Genomic DNA, 22,934 nt, shown 5'->3' on the forward strand with positions numbered 1-22,934 from the left:
ATTCATCATGTCTTAAAAACAGGGCAATAAGGAACTAAGACGTTCACAGTCTTATTTTTTTTTATTGTAGGAATCGTTCAATGGGTTACAAAAGAAGAAAAAACCGCGGAGTTAAATTAGAGGGTGAAAATTGAAATAGGGATGAAAAAGCTTCCATTTTGGTGTTTTAAATATATCTCGTAAACAACGCAAAATTACAATATATCTCTTATAATATAAAAATGAATCACTAAATGTGTTGGTCATCGCAAATCTCGAGAACAGCTGAACCGATTTTGCTAATTCTTTTTTTATAATATTCCTTGAAGTACGAGGATGGTTCTTACAGAGAGAAAAATTTAAAAAAATTTAATTGACTGTTACGCGGAACGAAGTTCGCCAGGGCAGCTAGTTGTATATGAAACTTATCTTCAATGTCCGTCCTCTAATTTAATATAGCACTCCGCAGTTTTTTCTATTTTTATAACGCAGATAGATGCATCCATCGTTTCTCTTAATAGTTCTGACCAACACGCGTCTCGGGGCAAATATCTGTTTAATGCTAATAGAACATAAAATATAGCGCGCCTAGCGCCGGTCCAGGAGTGGTGTGACTGCAGCGTGTGCCGTTATCAGGAGGTGCTGAAATGTATAAAAATGCGCATTGCCCTTCAACAATATTTTTGAAAAAAAATGTCTTCACCCGTACACTTTTCTAATAATAAATAATAGTTGTAACTTTATTACGCTTTAGTTATAAACTCTAATATTTTCTACTCTGCATAAATAATAATTTTACCATTTTGTGAGTATCTATGTGCTAATAATATATCTATGAAATGATGCCACATTGGACATGTTAAGTAAGTCTTTATTATTCCATTGAAGTTAGTGAGTCATTCTCATCATCATCATCAACCGATAGACGTCCACTACTGCTGTCTCTTTTACTTACACACGCCACGGTCTTGCGCCGCCTGAGTCCAGCGGCTTCCTGCGACAGGATGTCGTCCGTCCACCTTGTGGTCTTCAACGCTGCGCCTTCCGGTACGAGGTCGCCATTTCAGCACCTTGGGACCCCAAATTTTCTCGGTTTTCCGAACTATGTGCCCTGCCCATTGCCACGTTAGCTTCGCAACCCATTGGGCTATGTCGGTTACTTTAGTTCTCCTACGGATCTCCTAATTTCTGATTTGACCACGTAGAGAAACTCCAAGCATAGCTCTACCGGGTCTCTCTACCGAAAATAATTCCAGGAATGACTATTACACCTAATTAGTTACTTACATTTTATAACTTTAACGTTGAAAATGAAATATAATTAAAAGAAAGATACCAGTTAGTGTTTTAATTTCATTTCTTATGACAAGGTACAAAATTACAACTCATCAACATAAGTTCATTTTAGTACCTACTAACAGTAAAATCAATGATATTATTTTGTAGACCTAGAAAACTTAACAGAACACTATTTGTATAGTACCTAGTATCTACCTTACGGCTTAAGAAAATAAATAAATTATAAAATCATCAACTTAACTCTAACTTAAACCTAAGGCTGAGATCTATAGAGCGTACCTACTTTGATTATGCTTTTAAGTTAAAATAAAATCAAACAGATTTATGTGAGCGATATAACACTGTTGTCTCGTTTTAACAGTATCTTCAGTATGAGCAAAGTCACAATACGTTCTATAGATCTCAAGCTAATATTCGAACTCTGCTAAAGGAAAAATCCAATTTTCTTTCTTTTAAGGAAGTAATTTTTGCATAGAAGTTTTTATATAAAAATAGTAAACCTTAATGATTTAAATGTGAAGCTTTTATTCAAGAAACAACTTTTAAATATTATAATATGCAAAAAATAGTAACCTACCTTTATTAAAAACAAGAAACATTTTTAATTAGCGAATCATAAGAACATGACCGAACCAGAGTTACTCGTACTTATGCGGAACAGAACCCAAACCTTGCCAAGGCAACAGATTTCGTGCGACAATTTAAGCTGCAAAAAGACAAACTAAATAGGTAGGAAGCAAATTCCTTAGTCATCGTGACTACGTCATAGATTTCGAAGCAAGGCCAGTTGAATTTTCCACATAAAACTTACTTCAATGACTTTTTTTTATTCTGTTCAGGATATTTTTGGAACAATGACATAACAGTAGTAAGCTGTGTTATAATCTTCTACTGTTACCATTGATATCACAAGTAATAAGTAAATAAATACATAAAGCTTTATTAATTGAATTTTCTAGGAAGACTTTACCGGTAATACCAGTCAAAATGTCGCAAAAGATTTACCAATCCACAAGTACAAAATTATTTAAACTAAAAAATATTTTACTTTCATCAAGAGATTCTTGGAGGAAATTCCTTCGTGACATGCCAATGATCGGTACCTACCTAAAGGTACACGGGCCTACACGGACAATTGAAATTCCGCAATTCCAGGCAATTTAGTCAATTATGACGTCACGAATGAAGCAATTTACGGCAATACCCCGCAATACTTAAAATTTTCAGCAATGTTATGCAAAATAATTTGCTCCACTTATATTGGTCCAGATTGATTCCTTACGTAAGTTGTCTGGATTTGCGAAATTTCAATTGCCCGTGTAAGGGTTACCTTAATGCCACCCGTGCGAAGTCAAGGCAAGTAGTATAAAGGGTGATCTATACCTGCGTCACGAATCATGCACACAATGCGCATCTTTAGAATAGAATTTGGAGGTGTTCAAAGTGGCTTGTGAGTGGTTCGCATGCATGTTGTACAAGTCACGGTGTGAACATGTTCGTGAATTTGTGGGAGTGAGTACAAACATTATACGCATTCGCGACGTGCGCGTGCGTACAGAGACAGTGATGCGTCCATATCTAGTCATTCGATACGCGCTGTATGCATGTTTGGTGCACGTGCGCAGGTGTGCAACCACCTTATTATGTTTAAATAGGGACATCTGTTCCCGGCTCTATGGAGTTTCTCTTAGCAGCATTCCTTACACCTATTATTTGTTTTTACTTCTTGGGATCCCTATATACTCCCATGAAGAGTACGGAATTGGTGGGTCGCTCGTATATGATGTAGACGAATGGGAAATTGGCGATAAAGACGCTGGGCTCCGCGGGTCGAGAGGATCGGAATCCAAAGATCGCTGTCGCTGCCGCCGCTACCGTCCCTAGAAAGAAATCATTCGGGTAAAGTATAGTTTCACATAGTTCATTAACCTACTATAGAAATATTAAAAACAAATTTTGAATTTTTTATACTTAAATCCATTTTAATTAAGGAGTTACAAAGACTTTTTTAGTTTTTTATTTTAATTTTATTTATAGTTGTAAGATAGGTAAAGGCCTAGGAGGGAAATGACATTTAAGTTTCTAAAAGTACGAAGGATGGTGCCTATAGTTAAGGAGGCGAATAGGGGAATTTTCGGTAATACTCGAGCGTGGCAGTTTAAGATATGAGACCTTAGACCTAATAGAACAACCTTGTAAAGTATTTAGCTCTATATGTAGTGACGCGCGCCTAGGATAGACGATCAGATTAGTAAAAAAAAATCGATAGTCTGAAATACTCGAGCGCGTCAGATTAAGATATTGGGGGTTGATTTTAGTGTTTTAAGACTAAATTTAACTAATCTGACGATAAGTCCTTGACGCCGCCGAGTTATAGGGTCGCGAACTTGTAAAAAAAAAACGTTAATCCGGCATTCTCGAGCGCGATTTTTTATTTTTTATTTTGAAGAATATAATCTAAAACTTACTAAAAATACAAAATCTGCCGGTTTCCGCATGACCGGAAGTGTGGAGGAGCCATTTCGTCTTCCGAAAAACGCGTTGCGGCATATAAGTCGCGAACTTAGATGAAATGGTCGCGAACGATACATTTTACCAAAAAAAAAGTTTAAATAAACAAAAAAGGTAATTTTATATTACACAAAAAAGGTCTCTTTACATTTTTGTCCAAAGTTAAAACTTTTTGACTTGAAGCATCATAAAACCTCAAACTCCTGGTTTTTTGAGTATATCTCGAAAACTGAGGGTGTTAAAAAAATGGATATGAAATAACGATAATTAAATTATGTGACTTTTATTATATCTCAATTTTTTTTTTCTTAAGCTTCTCGAAAATTTTCGTGGACTCGGAAAAAGTTACGCGTATCTGTATACAAAAGTATCATTAAAATGTACAGTTTCATGTATGTATATTATTCAATAGCCTGTTGATCCTCAAATTGTTTGCCAATTTGTGGAGGAATGCTTACAAATCCGACATCACTGACCTTGCACCAACCGATCATGGGTGGAATGAAAATAATAATAAATTCGAGTTCACGTGGTTTATTTATTATGGTATGAAAATGTTGTTGTATCGCCGGATATTCTGGGCAACGAAAATGACACTGAGGACAGCAATGACAAGACGCTTGATTCAGGTAAATTTTTGTACTTCTTTAATATTCTCTCAACAAAATTACTGAATAGATATAATTGTTACGGATGTTGCAGGCACTCAGCAGGAAAGAATTGTGGATGAGGAGCCACAATATAAAAGTTCCAGTGAAGAAGAAGACGATGAATTGTATTGAGCAAAATGTAAAGGTCATACATAACAATACAATTATAATACTATTTTTATATCATTTCATTTTTTTATACAATAAATTATACAATTCGTACATTGGATCGCTTTATTGTCATTCTTAAATTCCCCGTTTTATTAAGGAGAAAGAAAGGAAAAAAAAGAAACCAAAAAACCTTTTTCGGTCAGATTAAGAGAACCCACCAACATTTTTGTCAGATTAAGAAAATATGCTTTCAGGATACCGAGATAAACCTGACGCGCTCGAGTATTTCGAAAAAACTTTTTTTTTGCATTTTCAAAAATTCATCGTAACTTATTGTCGCGCCGAAATCATCAGTTTTTTAAAGGGAGCTTCCTTGGGGCCTACTCAACACCCCTTCCGAAAATCTGACGCGCTCGAGTAAATTTTTTTTTTTGCATTTTTGACTACTTTATATGCCTACCCCCACCACGCAAACCGGCAGATTAGTATACCGTTGTTATCAGAGGCACTTGGGGCATACGTAGTATGAATATCTGACGCGCTCGAGAATGCCCAAGTAACTGTTTTTTTAAACATTTTTGAAAAACCGTACACGCCAAACCCACCGCTAAAATGGTTTTTACCATACGAGCTTTTCTTTTCGAAATTATTTTATCTTTCGATTTTGATAGGTCTCGACGGCGCCGTTGAATTACGCCATTTAGCTACCTCGCCTCCCTAACTACTAGGTACTACTTACTACACAAATTAACAAATTTTTATCAATTGTCAAAACGCTCACTTAGTATGGGAGCTTGTATGAAATACAAGCCCCCATAGCTCCCATACTAGGCGAGCCCATACTAATACTAATTTACTTACGTTACTAACGTACTTACTTAAGTACTTGATTAGTTAAATTATAATTTAAAATGGTTAGTAAGCTTAAAACTAAAGATGGCCGTAGATTTTACGAATTTTGGAAAGACCCTCGAATTAATAATTACTAAGAAATAATTTATTTTGGACATAGACACTATAGCACGGGCTGTATACAGATCACAGAATATATATATACCTTTAGGAAAATGTAGATTTCCTAAGAATGTTTTCCATATTAATATCATATCCATATCCATGTCCATAATAAGTAGTTAACCAAATGTAGGTAAGTGTACTTTATTTGAATACTAGCTGATGCCCGCGACTTCGTACGCGTGGATTTAGATTTTTAAAAATCTCGTGGGAACTCTTTGATTTCCCGGGATAAAAAGTAGCCTATGTCACTCTCCAGGTCTTTAACTATCTATTTCACATAAATTTGTTATTTACATAACCCAAACTTACCTTCTTCGTCGATCTGTATCTTGGCTTTATGGACAGCATCATCGAAGACGATGCCGCTGTCGTCCGACAAAGTGCTGAAATTGGACGACCCCATGAACAAATCACCCACGCCCATAGTTTCCAAAATCTGAAATAGAGAACACCGGATTTAAAATAAAGTCAAGATGCAACTATAGACAACGGTAAAAAAACTCCTTAGCAGACTAACACAGTTTATTATTTGTTTTTTTATATTATCACGATACATTTGTAATTTATAACCTACTTAGCACTCGAGGATAATGTAACTAGGTTATCATCTATCAGTAAAAAGTTATTGAAATCGTATATATAGTTTCGGAGATTACCTTCTAGCTAATTCAAACTTACAAACTTTACCTCTTCGTAATATTAATGTATTTGGTTAGATTTGGAATTTATGCATATGCATGCTAGATATTTAATAGTCGATTAGCTTACCGGTCTAAGAGGCAATTCTCTCTCTATGGTGAACTTAGGTATCTCGACGACCACTTCTCGGCCCATGTATCCTTCTTCGACAACGGCGGCCAAACGCTCTGGAGTTAAGTTCTTGATGATGTTTGATACTCCTGTAGGAATTGTATAGCATCTTTCAATTCAAATTCTTCCGAATAAGTAGGCATTTAGATATTTTTTAAAGTTGTGCCTCAGTATAGGTACGTGACAGGTCAAGATGGCAATCCGAGTGGAAACGCCCGCCTCATACTCCGAATGCCATCTCTACTGTCGCGGACTATACTTACGTTATATTAGGTATATCAAGTTCTGCCCTTTTACGGCTAAAATAATAATATTCAATCTATCCGTGATCCATCGATAACTTACTTGGTGACATTGTTAATTGTCAAAAAAGACCATACTTATACTTACAATTTTTGACAAAAACAACGTTGCTAAGCAACCTATCGACATAGTAGAGATAGGACTGATTTTATTAATTTTGATCGTTAGGTAGGTATAGTTGATACCCGCATCTCATTAAGCCATCAATAAATGAAATGGACTGAGAGTATGGAGAGCAGAAAATGTCTCGGGCTAGCTTCTCCGATTCTATATCATATTATTATTTTTTTGATCTGATCACATCTCGCCCGAATCATGCTAAAATCACGTCATATAGAAAAAAAATATCATCATAATATACCTATTGATGATTGGACAAAAGATTGAGCACAGGAGCATGAACTTTGATAATGATAGGCGTAAATGAAGATTGCTTGTACGAACACTTCTTGCCCAGCGTTGATAAATCGATCAGCATTTAGTAGCCACTCCGTTTATGTTTTGTAAGAAGATAAATATAAGCAGATACTTCAATATTTCACACGTCTGGTTAAAATTAATTATGGTTATACATAAGTACAAATAGAGGTCAGTAGTATGAAATGATTAATTATGTTCTTTGTAATGATAAGTCACATGCAGAGCTTGGCCTCAAATCTTAGATAATATTATGTTGTCTTGTTAGATCTAGGATTTAAAAATTATTAGTCTAATGGTGCACAGCGCTAGACAATGAGCTTTTTTACGACTTATATTTATGTCACTTAAGACACTCTAGACATAAAAAAATCTAAAACATAAAAAGCGATAAAAATTAGAAAGCTAAATTTTTTACCAACTGGTAACTTAACGATTTAGAGCGTTAGGTTAGGACATGATGGGCACAGCTGGGCAGCCATCACAAGGTGCGAAGTATGAAGGGTCGCCAAGTATGAAAGGAGCGCCAAATTAAAGATGAAGAGTGAAAAGTTATTACTGAAATATTTAATAAAACTACGGCGGGTTTTACTAAAGCTATATGGCTAAAGCTGAGTTACATAATATATTTGTGTAAAACGATACCGCTATGCAATACTATATCAAATTAGGTAGGTGATACTGATAACTAATAAGTACTTGGCTTATTTGGGCTAGCAAAAATAAAATATGTACCTTCTTTCATCGAGTATGGTGGCAGTAAGATGTACATGCTGATGTCATTGCCCTTGTATGGCAACTCGAGGATCTGTGCTCCCAGCTCATCACTGACCACTGGAAACAAAAAATTGAACAGGTAAGTAAGTATATTGAGCAGGAGACTCGTTTGTCAGATTTGGTTCCTGGAAACTGAACAAAGGAAAGTATTATTTTAACCTATTAATATTACAAATTGAAATTGAATCACTACCACCGGGCTCATTACTAAGAACGGGTCTCCTCTCAGATGGTGGATTGGCTAATCTACCATGCTAGCCAAGTGCGGATTGGCAGACTTCACTTTGAGAACATCGAGAAGAATTGAAAACAAATGTAGAACACAGGCATGGATGAAATTGAGTGACCAAATATAAATATTTTAGCGTTCAACTATCGTGAGTGATTTCCATTAAGTATCCCTGTGAAAAGGGACCCAGGATGGGTTCACCGTTCATGAATCATTATCATCATAGGGTTGTAAAGAATACCGCAGAAGTCGTTATCGATGAAGGGATGCCGTTCGGACGCAGATAGTAGACGCAGGTAAAAGAATAGGCTCTTTTTAGGGTTCCATAGTAAACAAGGAACCCTTATAGTTTCGCCATGTTCGTCCGTCTGTCCGTCTGTCCGTCCGTCCGTCCGTCCGTCCGTCCCTCCTCGGTTAATCTCAGAGACTATTAGTGCTAGAAATCTGTAATTTGGCATGGGTATAAATTATTTGTTTTTCTCGTTTACCCCATAGTGTGGGGTATCGTTGAATAGGTCTTTTAAAAATACTGTGGGTGTGGAAACATCATTTTTCGATTTCTAGATCCGTTTGTAAAATATGATGTTTTGAAGTGCTAATTTTTATTAGAGTCAAGTGTCCAGTCTCAGGAGGTCTGATAAACATTGTTTATGACCCAGTTCGCACGTTTGTAATGGCCTTAGTATAGTAGGATAAATAATGAATGTACTTACTAAAATGGAATGTCCCCTTTTGCCTCATGAATGGAACGAGGGTCTGCCGAGTTTCAGACACGAAAAACACTTGTTTCTTAGTCCTCTCTACTGGAAACTTAGAAGCCCATACTCCTTTGAAGTAGGCTGCGTTGGCTAGTACTAATTTTGTAGACTCCGAGATGCCGTCTGCCGGAATCAGGTCCTTAATATTATTCTTCGTGACTTGAGCTACCCAGTTGTTGATCTGTTGGCGTGACTCCTGGGGGTTTTGGTGGAAATTCTGAAAATATTAAAAAAATCTATCTTTACAACCATGTTTAAATTCTACCTACTTACTTCATCATTACAAAGTAACTTTTAAATAGATACATTATCAAAAATTGCGGAACCGGCAGGATTCGAACCAGCGTCTCCCTGGGAATCGCGCCTGGAGCGCCAACCGCTAGGCTACGGATCACTGGTGATATTTCATCATTACAGTATCTTGTCAGGCCAGTAGCTAATAGCTATATAGCTGTACGCGACAGGTCCAGATTTCAATCGAGGTATGAGGCGGTGAACGCCCCGCACATCCGCACGTCACCCGCGCTAACCCGCACCGGGTTTACGTGGGGGTTGTGCGGGTGTGCGGAGCGTTATCCCCCGATTGCCATCTCGACCTGTCACGTACCTATACTATAATTGAGGAGTTGGCGACCAAAACGGCACGATTAACGGTAAAATTTTACACGAGCAGCAAAAAGCTGAATTAAATCTTCCGAAACTGTAGTGTAATTATACCGTTTTCATCGAAACTAAGAACTTTGGTTTGGTTTGGTTTTTAATCCCGCAGAGCTGTTTGATTTTCCGGGATAAAAAAGTTGCCTAAGTATGTGTTAAGTCAGGTTTGTTAAGCTATCTCCATTCCCAGCCATATCCATCCAGTAGTTTTTTCCGTGAAAGAGTAACAAACAAACACACACACACACACTTTCGCCTTTCCAATATAATACGTAGAATGATTATTACGCGGGCTATAATCTATCTTCATTCCAAATTTCAGCCAAATCCGTCCAGTACTTTTTGCATGAAAGAGTAACACACAAACACACACACACACACACGCACACACGCACACGCACACATACACACATACACACATACTTTCGCCTTTATAATATTAATGTGATTACCAGTGTATCCACTTCGCCGGAGAGCATGTCAAGCAGACATTGTCGCACGTGCAGCTCCGAGTCCACGAACATCTTGTTAGCGTTCGTGAACTCATAGCTGTCGCTGTTGTTGTTCACAGCACGCGACCGCTTGTCCACTTTGTATGCCATCAGCAAGTTCACCTTGTCCTGCAAGCAAAAGAGACATGCGTGGGTTTTAAAGTATGCGACAGGTTAACAGTGCAACTGGGGTGGGGATGCCACGCACACCCGCACAGCCCCTGCGCTGACCCGGTGCGGGCGAACGCGGGTGACGTGCGGGTGTTCGGAGCGTCCCCTCGCTTCACACCCCGAACGTCATCTCGACCTGACGCGGACTATACGTAGGTTACATTTAATTATACAATTATGGTTGGCGTTAAAATCTTTAAATACATTATCAAAAATTGCAGAATCGACAGGATTCGAACCTGCGTCTTCCTGGGTAGGTATATCTACGTAGGTACCTACTTATAATATCTATTTAAATTTTATGTAGGTAATTAGATAGATATAGCTTTGGATTATGTAGGGATGATTGGAAAATAGAACTTTTCTACTTTTTCATCAAATTTGATGTTTAATCAAGAACATGCTTTTGCTTTTCGAGTTTTATGAAAAATAAAAAGTCCAAAATTAACTATCGTTTATCACAGAACAAGTTCGGACCATCAAGACTGGGTAAATCATAGGTTTTAATAGAAAATCCTAGGACATACCTACTGTACTTCGGGCAATCTACCTACTGCCACTGTAAAACAGTAGCATACATATCTACTTATTGAATTTACATCCTTTTCTGTAGTTCATGAATACTGTTTCACGAATCACTATTATAAATAGGTACGTACCTAATAACTTATCTAGTAGGTTTAAAAGTTACCTGTGCATCCGAAATACGTAATGATTCCTTCAAGGCTTTTTCTGTTTCTCCACCTGCCGCGAAATACCCAAGGAGTAATGCATGATACACAGAAAAAGGGGAGAAGAATATATTATCGTCTGGAACTGCTTCGTTTATGGTATTGAAAAGATTCAGCGTGAACTCGAGTTGGTTCCTGTACAAAATGGTGCGGGCTTCGGGACTAAGCTTCTTCGATGCATCATCTTTGGAAAAACACTGACTGTTTACGTTTGTTGTTACTGCAAGTAATAATATTACGCCCAGTTTCAGCATCTTGCTTCTGAAACAATAGAAAAATAATATGAAAATTAATAATTGTGAATGCTTACGGCTTAGTACGTAAGATGTAACAGTCCCGATTCCTCATAGCACTTTAGCCGTGAAAAGGTTTCATTCCGAAAAAATAAAAGTTTCTTACGGGATTTAAACAGAAATTCAGGCGAACGACGTCGCGGGCAAAAGCAAAGTAGTAAGTACCTACAATACTTTAATAATGAATTACCAAATTAGTAGGTACTTAATTTATGAATCACTGGTGTGTTGGAGTGTAGACAACCGAGTTCATCTTTGCTTGTATTTCACTGTCGCTCGCGTCGCGCCTTGCGACGCTTTCTAGTGGAGTCGGCGGTGCAAGAGGGGGCACTACCTACTGAGGACGACCAGCTACAGTTAGATACTTACTCTCTTATCGCTTATGAGATAACTATGTTAATCATAAATTCTTATTAAATAGGTACTAGCTTTTGCCCGCGACTTTTTCCACGGTACATGGGTACCTATATGTAATTTATAGCCTATGATTCTTCTGGATAAAGTAGCTTTCTAATGGTGAAAGAATAAACATTAATATTGGTTCAGTAGTTTCTAAGTTTATCGAGTAGGTATAGAATATGGATAGTAATTATTATATTGGAAAATTACTAAATCTAAATTAACCCGTCTTCTACATCACATAAAAACAGAGTTTGTTCAAACTGCTTATAAACTCCATTATTTGACAAGAAGAAGAAAAAATCCTATAACCATTCCTAAGTAGACACATACTTATATTATTATTGTATTCTAATAGTACAAAAATCATGTACCTAAAGGCAGCCTTATAGTCTTATTGCTACCTACGGAAAAAGTAGTAGGTCAGTATAGAAACTTTAGAAGTAGGGTAGGTAGGTATTCATTAGTTCCCAGCCTGACTCAAATCAGGCAGTCAAATTCATATAGAGCTTTTTATCTACAGCTAAAAACTGTCTACCTACTCGCATTACTACTAGTTGAGGTATAAGTTTGATTTGAACAATTGCAATTCCAATAATTTTAAAATACAATGCCCTATGTTATACATAAATAGCCTTTGGTTGTAATAACAGGCAAGATTCGTCACGATTGTTTGGTACAACAGCATGCAGTCGCGATAACCCTGAGCGTAATAACACAATATGGGAAATCCCAACATCTGTCTTGTTTACATTATATTAATCGTGAAACACAAAACGCGCAACTGAAATACCTATGTCTAACGCGCAAAGTTGCCAGATATGTGGCGAAACCTGCGAACAAGACCGTGAAAAGGTACAAAAAGCTTTATAAAGCACGACGCTGCTGCACCGCTTTAGTTATAAAAAACGAAAAAAATCAAAAATCAGTTACCTACTTAATTGCTGAATATTGAACTATGGGTGGGTAGGTATAAAGTTAGATTTGCCTTATCGATTTTTGAGGTATAAAAATGCCTGCCAATCCACTTGGCCAGCGTGGTAGAGTGTGGCCATGCACAGTGTGGCCAAACCCTTCTCATTCTGAGAAGAGACCCATGCTCATGGTTGGTGATGAGGACGATGAAATGAAAAACAGTCCTAATAAGTCTCTATGAAAAGTGTACGAAAATAAGACCCAAAATACGAACATGACCCAAAAGCACGAATTCCTGACATTTTGCACAGTTTCGTAGCCGCATTGGCAGCGTCGCCAGAAGGGGTTTTGGCAAATGCATATAAGTAAGTAAGTAGGTATAATAGGTAATTGCCGCGTTGCCACAATCGCAAGCCTTCAACACCACGCTTTGGAGGTTTTTGTGCTTCATACATGAGTCTCTTGTAATTATTAAAAATCGTATAAGTGTAAGCGCGTTTTTTTTTACTTGTTACGACGCCGACGTGACGTCCGTCTTGTAGAAGTTGCAGTCGCGTAGCGGACCCGGCGCGCGGTTTTTTTTCAGTTAGGTTTTATGTACAAGTTATTGAACTACCTAACCTGCTTCAATCAGTGTGTCACTGGGTCAAGATGTTTCAAGATGTTTTTGCGCATACTGTTACCTTCTCATGTAAAATACTTATACCTACGTCAGCAATTAAAAATAAAATATGAAATTCTTACGTGGAACGGTAAATAAGGAACTATGTATATAATAGTAGGCTTTTTTAGTACATAGATGCTAACATCCACAGCATTATAGGTAATATTAGGTAACTGTAAGTATACTTAAATATCTTTGTCACATCCATATCAATGTTACAAATGCGAAAGTGTGTGTGTGTATGGGTGTCTGTTATGCTTTATGGCTCATCCACTGAACCGATTTTGACGAATGCAGAAATAGCTTGCGACATAGGCTGTTTTTATGCCGGAAAAGCAAAGAGTTCCCACGGGATTTTTAAAAATCTAAATAAACGCGAATGAAGTCACGGGCATCATCTACTATACCACACTAGACACTACTGAACAGTATGTAACGATACTCAACTGGATACTAAAATATTATAAAATTTTAATATGCAAAATAGTACAAAATTTTTGTTATAAATTTATCGAAATTAGGTTAGTACATATCAGCAGTAAAGTATTCCACATAAGAATATAAAGGTTCACTTTTAAGAGTTTCAACTTGAACTCAGAACACATAACGTTGGCAAACATTGGGAATCGAGGATTTACGCCGCACGGGTTATCGGGAGCGAAGACAGACAGCGATGCGCGGGGCCGCGTCGAGGCGTTGTGTGCGCGCCGCGCTGGTTAAAGCGTAATAGCGCTCGGAGCGTTCATTGCTGAACTAGCGTTGCGTGCGGCATCGCGCGCGTCGGTCGAGACGGTGAGTGTGCGCGCTCGTCGTTGCGTAGTGGCGCTCATAGCGTGCTCTACTCAAACGGCGATGTGGAGATACAAAATATAATTTACTTATTGTAACTTATGTGCTGGGGCGACACATATGTATAGCGACATATATGGGTTTATAATAAAGAATACTAATTTGAGAATGGGACCACTTTGAGTACAAGGATACATTTCTTATATTATAGGGCGATACTTTCTAAAGTCTGAGAGCGATTTATGGTTGAACTGACAATTTGGCTGCTTAGGCGGAGAAAACCGCGCGTCCCTCGGGATGTGTTTGGTGAATCTTTGCTTGAGATGGCTTTCAGTGTTATTAGTGAACTATCTGACATTCTTCTGAAGACTTCTATCATTCCGTGGTGATTGCAAACACTTACAAGGTACATAAATGCTGAAGATGGGATTAGGCCTGTGGATATAGTCTCCCTCGCTTCGGCGTTTGTATCGCAGTGCGCCTGGCTCTGTTTGGCGTCTGACTATCAGTTAGATGTTAGATAGGGATTAGGCCTGTAGATGCCATGGTGAGCCTTGTTCATTCTTGACAATAGTTTGCTATGTTTGAATTTGTGATTACATCGGCGTGCGTTCACACATAGTGCGAACGTATGTTAATGGGGTTGCACTCAAGTATAGTGGATGTTAAATTGAGTTGTAGGCCCATGTACTAAATCTGCAGTGAGCCTGGCTCGTCTTTAGGATTTAATTACATTGGAAACTAGAATAGGATTGGCTAGCGATGGCAGATCATACGGCTATTTCTGGTTTTGTCTTGTTCTGGTATCCTGTGTTTACTTTTGAATTATTTGCTGGTATGCGTTGGAGCGCGTTGGAAGACGCTTATGCGAAGGAGACCCAGTGCCTTTGATGCTTTGTGATTCTTATATGAAGGAGAACCAAGTATCTCGGGCTTTGTGAATCCTTTGCTGAGTTGATTCTAGCATGCTTTAATAGCTACCAATCACAGTGGGCAGGTAATGCTGCTGTACTGTTTGTACTCTGACATTCGTTGGAATGCTTAACCACCTTGTGGTGTTTACTGAATACACGCACAATATAAATGCAACATTATTATACCAATACATAAATATTGAAGGTTGGGTTAAGGCCTGTGGATATTCCCGCAGTGAGTCTGACTCTCCTTGAAACCTATTAACAGGTCTGTAGTGGGAGAGCACCACTCTAAAAATGCTGTATCAGCTATGGCTGCATCGTGGGATCATAAGAGGCACGCACTTCTTTCTAAAGTATGCTTGCATACGTTGCGCCGTTTATCAAATGATGACGTTGTGGGGGGGGGGCTACTGTTCGTTGGTATTTTATGTACTTAGTGTCATAGGATACTAAGGGAAGGCAGAAGCTCACCGTACATGGCGCGGAGGGGCTATGTACCATCATTTACTTTTTAATTCCCCAAGTAAATGATGCCATCCTTCCAAGCTTCTATCCCAAAGGGGTTAGTAGTTTGGAGCAAGAAGTCTTCAAATTCGCGAACTCCGTAAAGTCGTTGGCTTGATAAACGCGGTTCAATACGTGAACGCACATTTTGAATTGCAACAGAACGGCATTTGTCTTGTCAGACATACTCGAATGCCTACTTCCAATACGCGAACTCCGTAAAGTCGTTTAGGCCTGATGAACTCATTATTTCCGATACTCTAAAAGTTCTTGGTTTATTATGGACACAACATTTCAAGGGGTCTTACTGCTATACGATACACGTGCCACTTTAAGGGAATTAATTTAAACCGTAACCTTTGGAAAGATTCGAAGAAAAAATAGGGTAGAGTTTTTTAAGACCTCGTCAGTTTAGTTACAAGTATTGCACATAATATGGCATTAATGGTAAATAAAATGAACAATGGCGAGGATTTTACAGTAGTAATAAAATTGATGTCGGAACTCGGAAGTAACCCATCAAAAGTGGCACGCAGCATTTTGACCTTACAAAATACCTCTGACGCGATAGGGAATCCCAGCCATTCTTGGACAATTTGATTGTTGGACAATAGCTACATAATGCACGGATTTCCCTTAACGGTGCAGATTGGCCGGAGAAAGTCGAACACGTCACGTTTGTTACACAATCCGACCGCTAAAAGCGCGCCAACGAATTAAAAATCATTCAAAAAACATCGATATAAATGACAAGATATGCCCAACCGAACAAATTTTTTCACGGTTTTGGAACCAAATAAATCAGCGCCACCTCTTAGATACTTATGAACGACCCGTTTGAAATCCAGACGTCACTGAGGTTGCATTGGTGCTTTAGCACCAATGAGTCGGTGCTATTTTGTTTGATCAATGGCCTTGTCCATACGAAGCAAGAATATAAGTTAATGTTCAAAAAAGTTATCTCAATTTTGTCTTAATTTAGTGAGAACCTCTTAAAATCCGTACTACTTAATATTATAAATGCGAAAGAGTGGGGCCGATTCTCTTGTGCACAATCTCTAAACTAAACTAGGATTAAGACGTCTAAATCTAGTGCTATCCTTTTCGGCAAGCAACATTTTGACAGGGATAGCAATAGATTTAGACGTGTCATTTTAGTTTAGTTTAGAGATTGTGTACAAGAGAATCGGCCCCAATTGTCTGTCTGTCTGCTATCTTTTCACGACCGACGACGAAAAATAAACTAAATTACAGGCATCTTCTTTTATTGGTACAGAGATAGCTTGCATCCTGGAGATGGACATACATTACTTTTTATCCCGGAAAATCAGTTTTTTTTAAAAATAGAGATGGCGAGCAAACGAGCAGGCGGGTCGGGTCACCTGATGTTAAATGATTTCCGCCGCATGTGCATACCGCTGTATGTTCATGAGAACATTTGCAGTACCTGAGGAACCACCAATGCGTTTCCGAAATTTGTTGGTCCACCCCTTGAATAACCCCATGTTGTAATCTAATGGGAGTTTCCACGAGATTTTTAAAAACCTTTTTTAATTCATATATAGGTACAAGTTAGTCCCACTTTGTGGTAAGCGATGATGCAGTCTAAGATAACCTGGAACGGGTCTTAGGTAACCAGGAGCAGTTTTTATTAAACCCATACCCCCTTTGGTTTTTACATCGTACCGGAACGCTTAATCGATTGGCGGCACGTCTTGCATGCATTTATGCACCTAAATCCAAGCGAGCGAAGTCGCGGGCATCATCTAATAGGAAAATAAGCCTAAACATAAATAGCGTGGTGGAGATAGAGCGCGATTTTTCCGCGTGACAGTTCCTTGTTTGAAATAACTTCTAGGATACACGTTGGACACTTTTCCGTCGTGGGTCGGGTGTGTTTTCCTATTGAAAATCAGTCATCATCGCCATCATCAACCCATCGCTGGCTCACTACAGAGCACGGGTCTCCTCTCAGAGCGAGAAGGGCTTTGGCCATAGTCTACCACGCTGGCCAAGTGCGAATTGGCAGACTTCACACACCTTTGAGAACATTATGGAGAACTCTCAGGCATGCAGGTTTCCTCACGATGTTTTCCTTCACCTTCCTTTTAAAGCCAGTGATATTTTAATTACTTAAAAACGCACATAACTCCGAAAAGTTAGAAGTGTGTGCCCGGGATCGAACCCCCGACCTCCGATTGGAAGGCGGACGTCCTAACCACTAGGCTACCACAGCTACTATGAAAATCAGTAATTCATGTTATTTCATTTTATGGATACTTTTTGATCGCATATTAAGATTTGGAAATCCCTAATTACATACAAAAGACATCAACGATTTTAGCATGAAGCGAAAAATTTTCAAGCTAAATTATACATAGCTCTGCCGGTTGTATGCTAATTACTATCCGACACTAAATTGATTATATTTGGTACACCTACATTAAGTAATTATTTAGTGGTGGCTCCACTGGCAACTGGCAAAAAAAATATTTGCCGTTTGGCGAACTTTCGTCACTCGCCCAAACTCGAAACATTCGCGCAATGGAGCCGCTCCATAAGGAAAGTTCAGCTCTACGTAAAGATCGGAAGCTATACCTAGCTATACATTCTTATATTATTCTTATTATAGCTAGATAATTGCTTATCTAAATTTCTATTCAGACGGTTTTACTAGGTCTAGAAACAAATTTGATTATTGTGATAGAAAAATGCAGTATAGCTGTTTGCGGTTATATCTATATCTATACTAATATTATAAAGAGGTAATGTCGTGCTGTTTGTTTGTAGGGGGTAATCTTTGGATCTACTGAACCTATTTTAAAATTCTTTCACCAGTAGAAAGCTACATTATTCTTGAGTGACATAGGCTATATTTTTTTTAAAATTAGATCCTTACGAAACTTGTAATAAGCTACCCGTGCGAAGCTAGGACGGGTCGCTAGTAATGAATATAAGTAAGCCGTTTTAGTTAGCTCCGGGTACGATGTTTGTTCAGGTTCCAATAACGAGGCCGGGTGTGTATTCTTTTTCTAACACTTGCATAAGAGTTGAAATGAAGCGATACGCTAACGGAATCATAATACCTAGGTAAGTTGTGTTCTGAAGATTACGTTAGACAAAGTTTAGGTACCTACACATTCTGCTCTGCGTTTTAGTCGAAGTAACTTGATGATATCTGTACCTATATTAAATTACTTAGGTATATAGTACGGAATTTTTAATTCGATTCGAGGAAACAATATTATCGATATAGAATATAGATTATAGACCCCAAAACTTTGCTCGAGCACCCAGAGTTCCGTGCTACAGTTGTATTTTTCGACATTTTAACGATAAATCAAAAACTACAATAGGTACCTGCATAAAAATCTGTTTTAGAATCTATAGGTAAATCCCTTTCATAATTAATGATACCCCACTGGTGTAGTAATCATACTTTGAAAGTTATTTGTTCATGAACACATTTTAATTTTCTTTGTGATTTAACCACAAATTCACGGTTTTCCGATTTTTTCTTTTACTTGTACGACGAGACCTACCTACCTCCCCATGATTCTAGGTCAACGGGAAGTACCCTGTGCCTATAGGTGTTCTTGACAGACAACAAATAGACAGACGACGGACAGACAGATAGAAAACAAAGTGATACTATAAGGGTTCCTTTTTTAACCGACTTCAAAAAAAGGAGGAGTAGTGTAATAGCTTTGTAAACAGTAGTGTTTTAACCAAGCATAGCATATTTTTAACCCACTTCAAAAAAGGGGGAGGTTCTCAATTCAAGGAAATAAAAATAATTCAAAAATAAAAATAAAAACCGACTTCAATAACCACAAACACTAAAGAGTAAAAAATAATTATTACCTATATTATGTATACAAAAGTTATTATAGTTCTATTGTAATATTTTTTGGAATCGGTGGTGCCAATGTGGAGTCACAAAGCAATATGAAGAGTAGATAGACGGTTCGTGCGGCATTGGCACCGGCTCCAAAAATATTATTATAGAACTGCAATAACTCTTGTATATCTACATAATATATTGGGTCATAAAATTATTTTTTACTTTTTAGTGTTTGTGGTTTTTGATGTCGGTTTTTTTTTTTGTTTTTTTGTAATTCCTTTTGAAATTACGAAGCACGCACTTCGCTCGCGCTTGTTGCTCGCCAGCAGAACTGACCCAGGCCGGCCCTGACTTAAATTCTGCATGCATAATAATTTAAAAAATCGTTACCTATGATAAATATATTATTGTGCAAGCAATTACCGTTATCGCGACTGTGTTATCGGGAAATTGACCATAATAACGCTTGATTTCTGTGGAAATGTATGATTTTACTACATAATTAGCAGGTTTGCAATAATTATCAGTTACATCATACTTAGTAGTACCTACTTAACTTATTTTTAATGGTGCTCGTTAAAGTTAAGAATTTAGATAGAGAAAAAAATAGACTGAAGTATGGAAAAGTCTACTTTTTACAAAGTTTACACTGATCGAGAATCGAGATACTCGTATTTTGAAGTTACGACCTCCGTCTCCGAAACTATTCAGATAAGTAGGTATAATTAATATGGGACCTGATAGTAAAAACCATAAAAACTTTGTAAAGAAAAAGTAAATTTTAGCGTTTAAACTACCGTGAGTGATTTCCATTCCACGTGTGTAGTCGCTAACGTCGACTACACACGTGAGTAAGCCGGGACAGATAGTATTTATAAAAAAATAAATTGTCAAAATCGGTTCAGATTTGACGGAGTTATGGAGTAATACCACTCTACCGCCGAAAACTTTCATTCCATAGTTGTTAACCAGAAAAACAATGAAGTAGCTATTGTGGCTAATTCCATTGTACACAGTCTCTAAACTAAACTAAAATGGCACGTCTAAATCTATTGCTATCCCTTTCATAATGTTGCATGCGGAAAAGGATGGCACTAAATTTAGACCTGTTAATTTAGTTTAGTTTAGAGATTGTGTACAAGAGAATCGGCCTCAATAGCTATATAAATTGGTATGCCAAGATGCATTTAATTAAATAGTAGGTAAGCTTAGTAGTGAACTAGCGTGATGCGCGCACAAACAGACAGACAAGAATAAAAAGTACTGTTTAGTACCTACTTTAAATCGATAACTACCTACCTAATGCTTTATTAAGTTCGTGTCATTTCTATTTTATATAAGCACTTAATAATTTACAAATTAAATCGAGGTTAAGATTTATAGCTGAATCTTGTTAGGTCTTCGCTAGAAACCGTGTTTCGTCAAGTAATTAAATTGCAAAGGAATATAAAAGCGACTGACGGAATTGTCTTTCCACGATTCGTCTGCCTACTCGACTCCGGACAACAAAAGAGTTATTAGGTAATCAGCTGACCTCCACAACCGGTTAAGGATTACACCTAAGCAAAAACTTCAGCGGAAAATCATCTAAGTAAAAAAATTATATTTTCAACATTGACTTACATAATATATTACTTCGTATGGACAGGGCCATTGAACAAACAAAATGGCACCGACTCATTAGTGATTTAGCACCAATGTAACCTCAGTGACGTCTGGATTTCATACGGGTCGTTCTTTAGTACCTATCTAAGAGGTGGCGCTGATTTATTTGGTTCCAAAACCGTAAAAAAATTTGTTCGCATGGGCATATCTTGTCATTTATATCGATGATTTTCAACTTTAAAATTTTCCTACATACGAGAATTAACCTCTGTGTTCAACATGGGTTTACTTATAATAATATGTAGTAACAACCGACGACAGGTAGTCAGCATTCGTCATAGTAAATTAGAAAGCGTAGGTAGGTACTAGGTACGTGCTAATCAACACTGGGTAGAAAAATGAACGCTCTATTAATTGTCCTGTAACATAATAGGTAGGTAAATAACATAATACAACGAGTGGATTGTAAACATAGATTGTAGATAGATTGTAGCTAAAGGGCTAATTTTATTGTAAATATCTATTCCAGCAAGAATTTATCATCAGATAACGTACGAGTAAATCGTTAGTCACAATACTGTTGTGCAGTGTGCAAACATTCGTTATTGCTTCATTTTCTTCGAAGTTTTCAATGGAATCCTCGGTGCAACGGAATGGAATAAAATTACCTGCCTTAAAAGCGACATCACTTTTGTGATCATATATTATTCAAGTCACACACTGGACGCAACTAATATATATTAATGTATTTTTAAAAAATAAAACTGGACTTACCGTCTGCCAGACGTCCTTATAATTCAGTTACTGTTAATAATTTCCACAGATTTTCTTTAAGCGACCTTTCTTTTTCTTTGGCTTTAGATGCCTAACTCACTGGATACTTATTTCGAAGTTAATATTGAAAGAAAATTATGTCAAAACGTATATATCGTTATTTAAATCGCGTAATGTAGCGTTCTCTTGCGGCGAGATGCTGAGGCAGACTGAAAGAGGGCCAGCCGCTATCCTCTTTTATGCTAGTGTTGGTAAACTGGTACTTATACGCGGACAAACCTGCCGTGTCGGTGACAAAGAGGGCTACTCAAATTAAACAGTTTTATTAACCTTAACATACATTATATTAGCTTAAAGCAAAGCTGAGGTGTTTTCAGTAATAGGTACCGAAAAGGACTTTGCCTACTTACTTATATCGTAATTATTGTCACTAACACCTTGCACTACCCGAATCTGGAAATAGTTGTTTTAAGTTGAGCCATGTAGAAAATTATAGTCGAGTGGCAAATTTTAGTACCCGAACTGCAGACGAGGATTTTAAAATAATTAAGTAGGTATACCTAAAGTAGGTACACTAAAGTAGATATTTGTAAACTAACAAATATTTAGTCTTAACAATTTTGACAGTGTGGCGTTTTATCTCTTCTCTAAACTATTTTTAAATTTCTAATTTGGCTTTCAGGTTTTTCAGAGCATCAGTAAAATCGGCCGGAAATCGAGCCCAGGCCGAGAGCTTTTCGCATCACCTAATTAAGCTTTTTTGTCAAAATCGAATAAATTATAAAATTTAATTTAAAATTCTACTACTCTTCTTCCTTCTTCTTTTTCTTTTTCAAAATTTACTAAGGCGGTAAAACAGGGGTTTGAATGTGTAGTCCACGCGGACGAAGTCGCGATCATAAGCTCGTAAGTAACCTATACAGTCAATAAAGTTTATTTGGATAAAACATTTATATTTCTAGGTACCTTCACTACTTACTTACCTTAGGTTTTAGATAATTCATGAAAATACTAGCTGATGCCCGCGACTTCGTCCGCGTGGAATTAGGTTTTTTAAAAATCCCGTGGGAACTCTTTGATTTTCCGGGTTAAAAAGTAGCCTATGTCACTCTTCAGGTCTCCACTCATGCAAAAATCACGTCAATCCGTTGCACCGTTGCAACGTGATTGGAGGACAAACCAACAAACAAACACACTTTCGCATTAAAATAAGGGTAGGTACTGATTGCTGACCCTACAAGTTATCGGTGTTTTGTTCAAGCTTGTATACCAAAATATCAACACTGAAAAAAATTGTTTCGTTCGATATTCGTGACCTG

The 22,934-nt window shown here is 37.6% G+C and overlaps 1 protein-coding gene and 1 long non-coding RNA gene across 3 annotated transcripts in view; one reads left to right on the forward strand and one right to left on the reverse strand.

The window, feature by feature from the left end:
- Positions 1-20,385, forward strand: part of LOC138402270 (uncharacterized) — a 229,087-nt gene extending 208,702 nt beyond the window's left edge. The window contains exon 3 of the long non-coding RNA XR_011236689.1: positions 20,225-20,385. This is a non-coding gene — a long non-coding RNA (uncharacterized lncRNA). The remainder of the gene's footprint in view (positions 1-20,224) is intronic.
- On the reverse strand, positions 1,313-21,844 carry LOC117981946 (serine protease inhibitor 88Ea-like). Of its 2 annotated transcripts, none has more exons than XM_069498318.1 (8): positions 21,616-21,844; positions 10,872-11,172; positions 9,971-10,138; positions 8,817-9,078; positions 7,833-7,931; positions 6,336-6,466; positions 5,877-6,003; positions 1,313-3,158 (listed from the first exon to the last, which is right to left on the reverse strand). In XM_069498318.1, exons 2-8 carry the CDS (start codon positions 11,163-11,165, stop codon positions 2,998-3,000), a joined length of 1,242 nt encoding a protein of 413 aa, XP_069354419.1. In that variant the 5' UTR covers positions 11,166-11,172; positions 21,616-21,844; the 3' UTR covers positions 1,313-2,997. The 2 variants fall into 2 exon arrangements, with proteins under 2 accessions (XP_069354419.1, XP_069354420.1); XM_069498319.1 differs by lacking the exon at positions 21,616-21,844 and adding an exon at positions 11,311-11,458.
- Positions 21,845-22,934: the final 1,090 nt, after the last annotated feature.

The sequence above is a fragment of the Maniola hyperantus genome, chromosome 4 (assembly GCF_902806685.2).
Source record: "Maniola hyperantus chromosome 4, iAphHyp1.2, whole genome shotgun sequence".
Taxonomy (NCBI): Eukaryota; Metazoa; Arthropoda; class Insecta; order Lepidoptera; family Nymphalidae; genus Maniola; species Maniola hyperantus.

Coding starts and splice junctions, on each gene's coding strand:
- LOC117981946 (XM_069498318.1), bottom strand. CDS start 11,165: ATGCTGAAACTGGGCGTAATATTATTACTTGCAGTAACAACAAACGTA. Junction 9,079..9,970: donor CCGGCGAAGTGGATACACTG/GTAATCACATTA, acceptor TAATATTTTCAG/AATTTCCACCAAAACCCCCA. Junction 3,159..5,876: donor GATACAGATCGACGAAGAAG/GTAAGTTTGGGT, acceptor ATTTCTTTCTAG/GGACGGTAGCGGCGGCAGCG.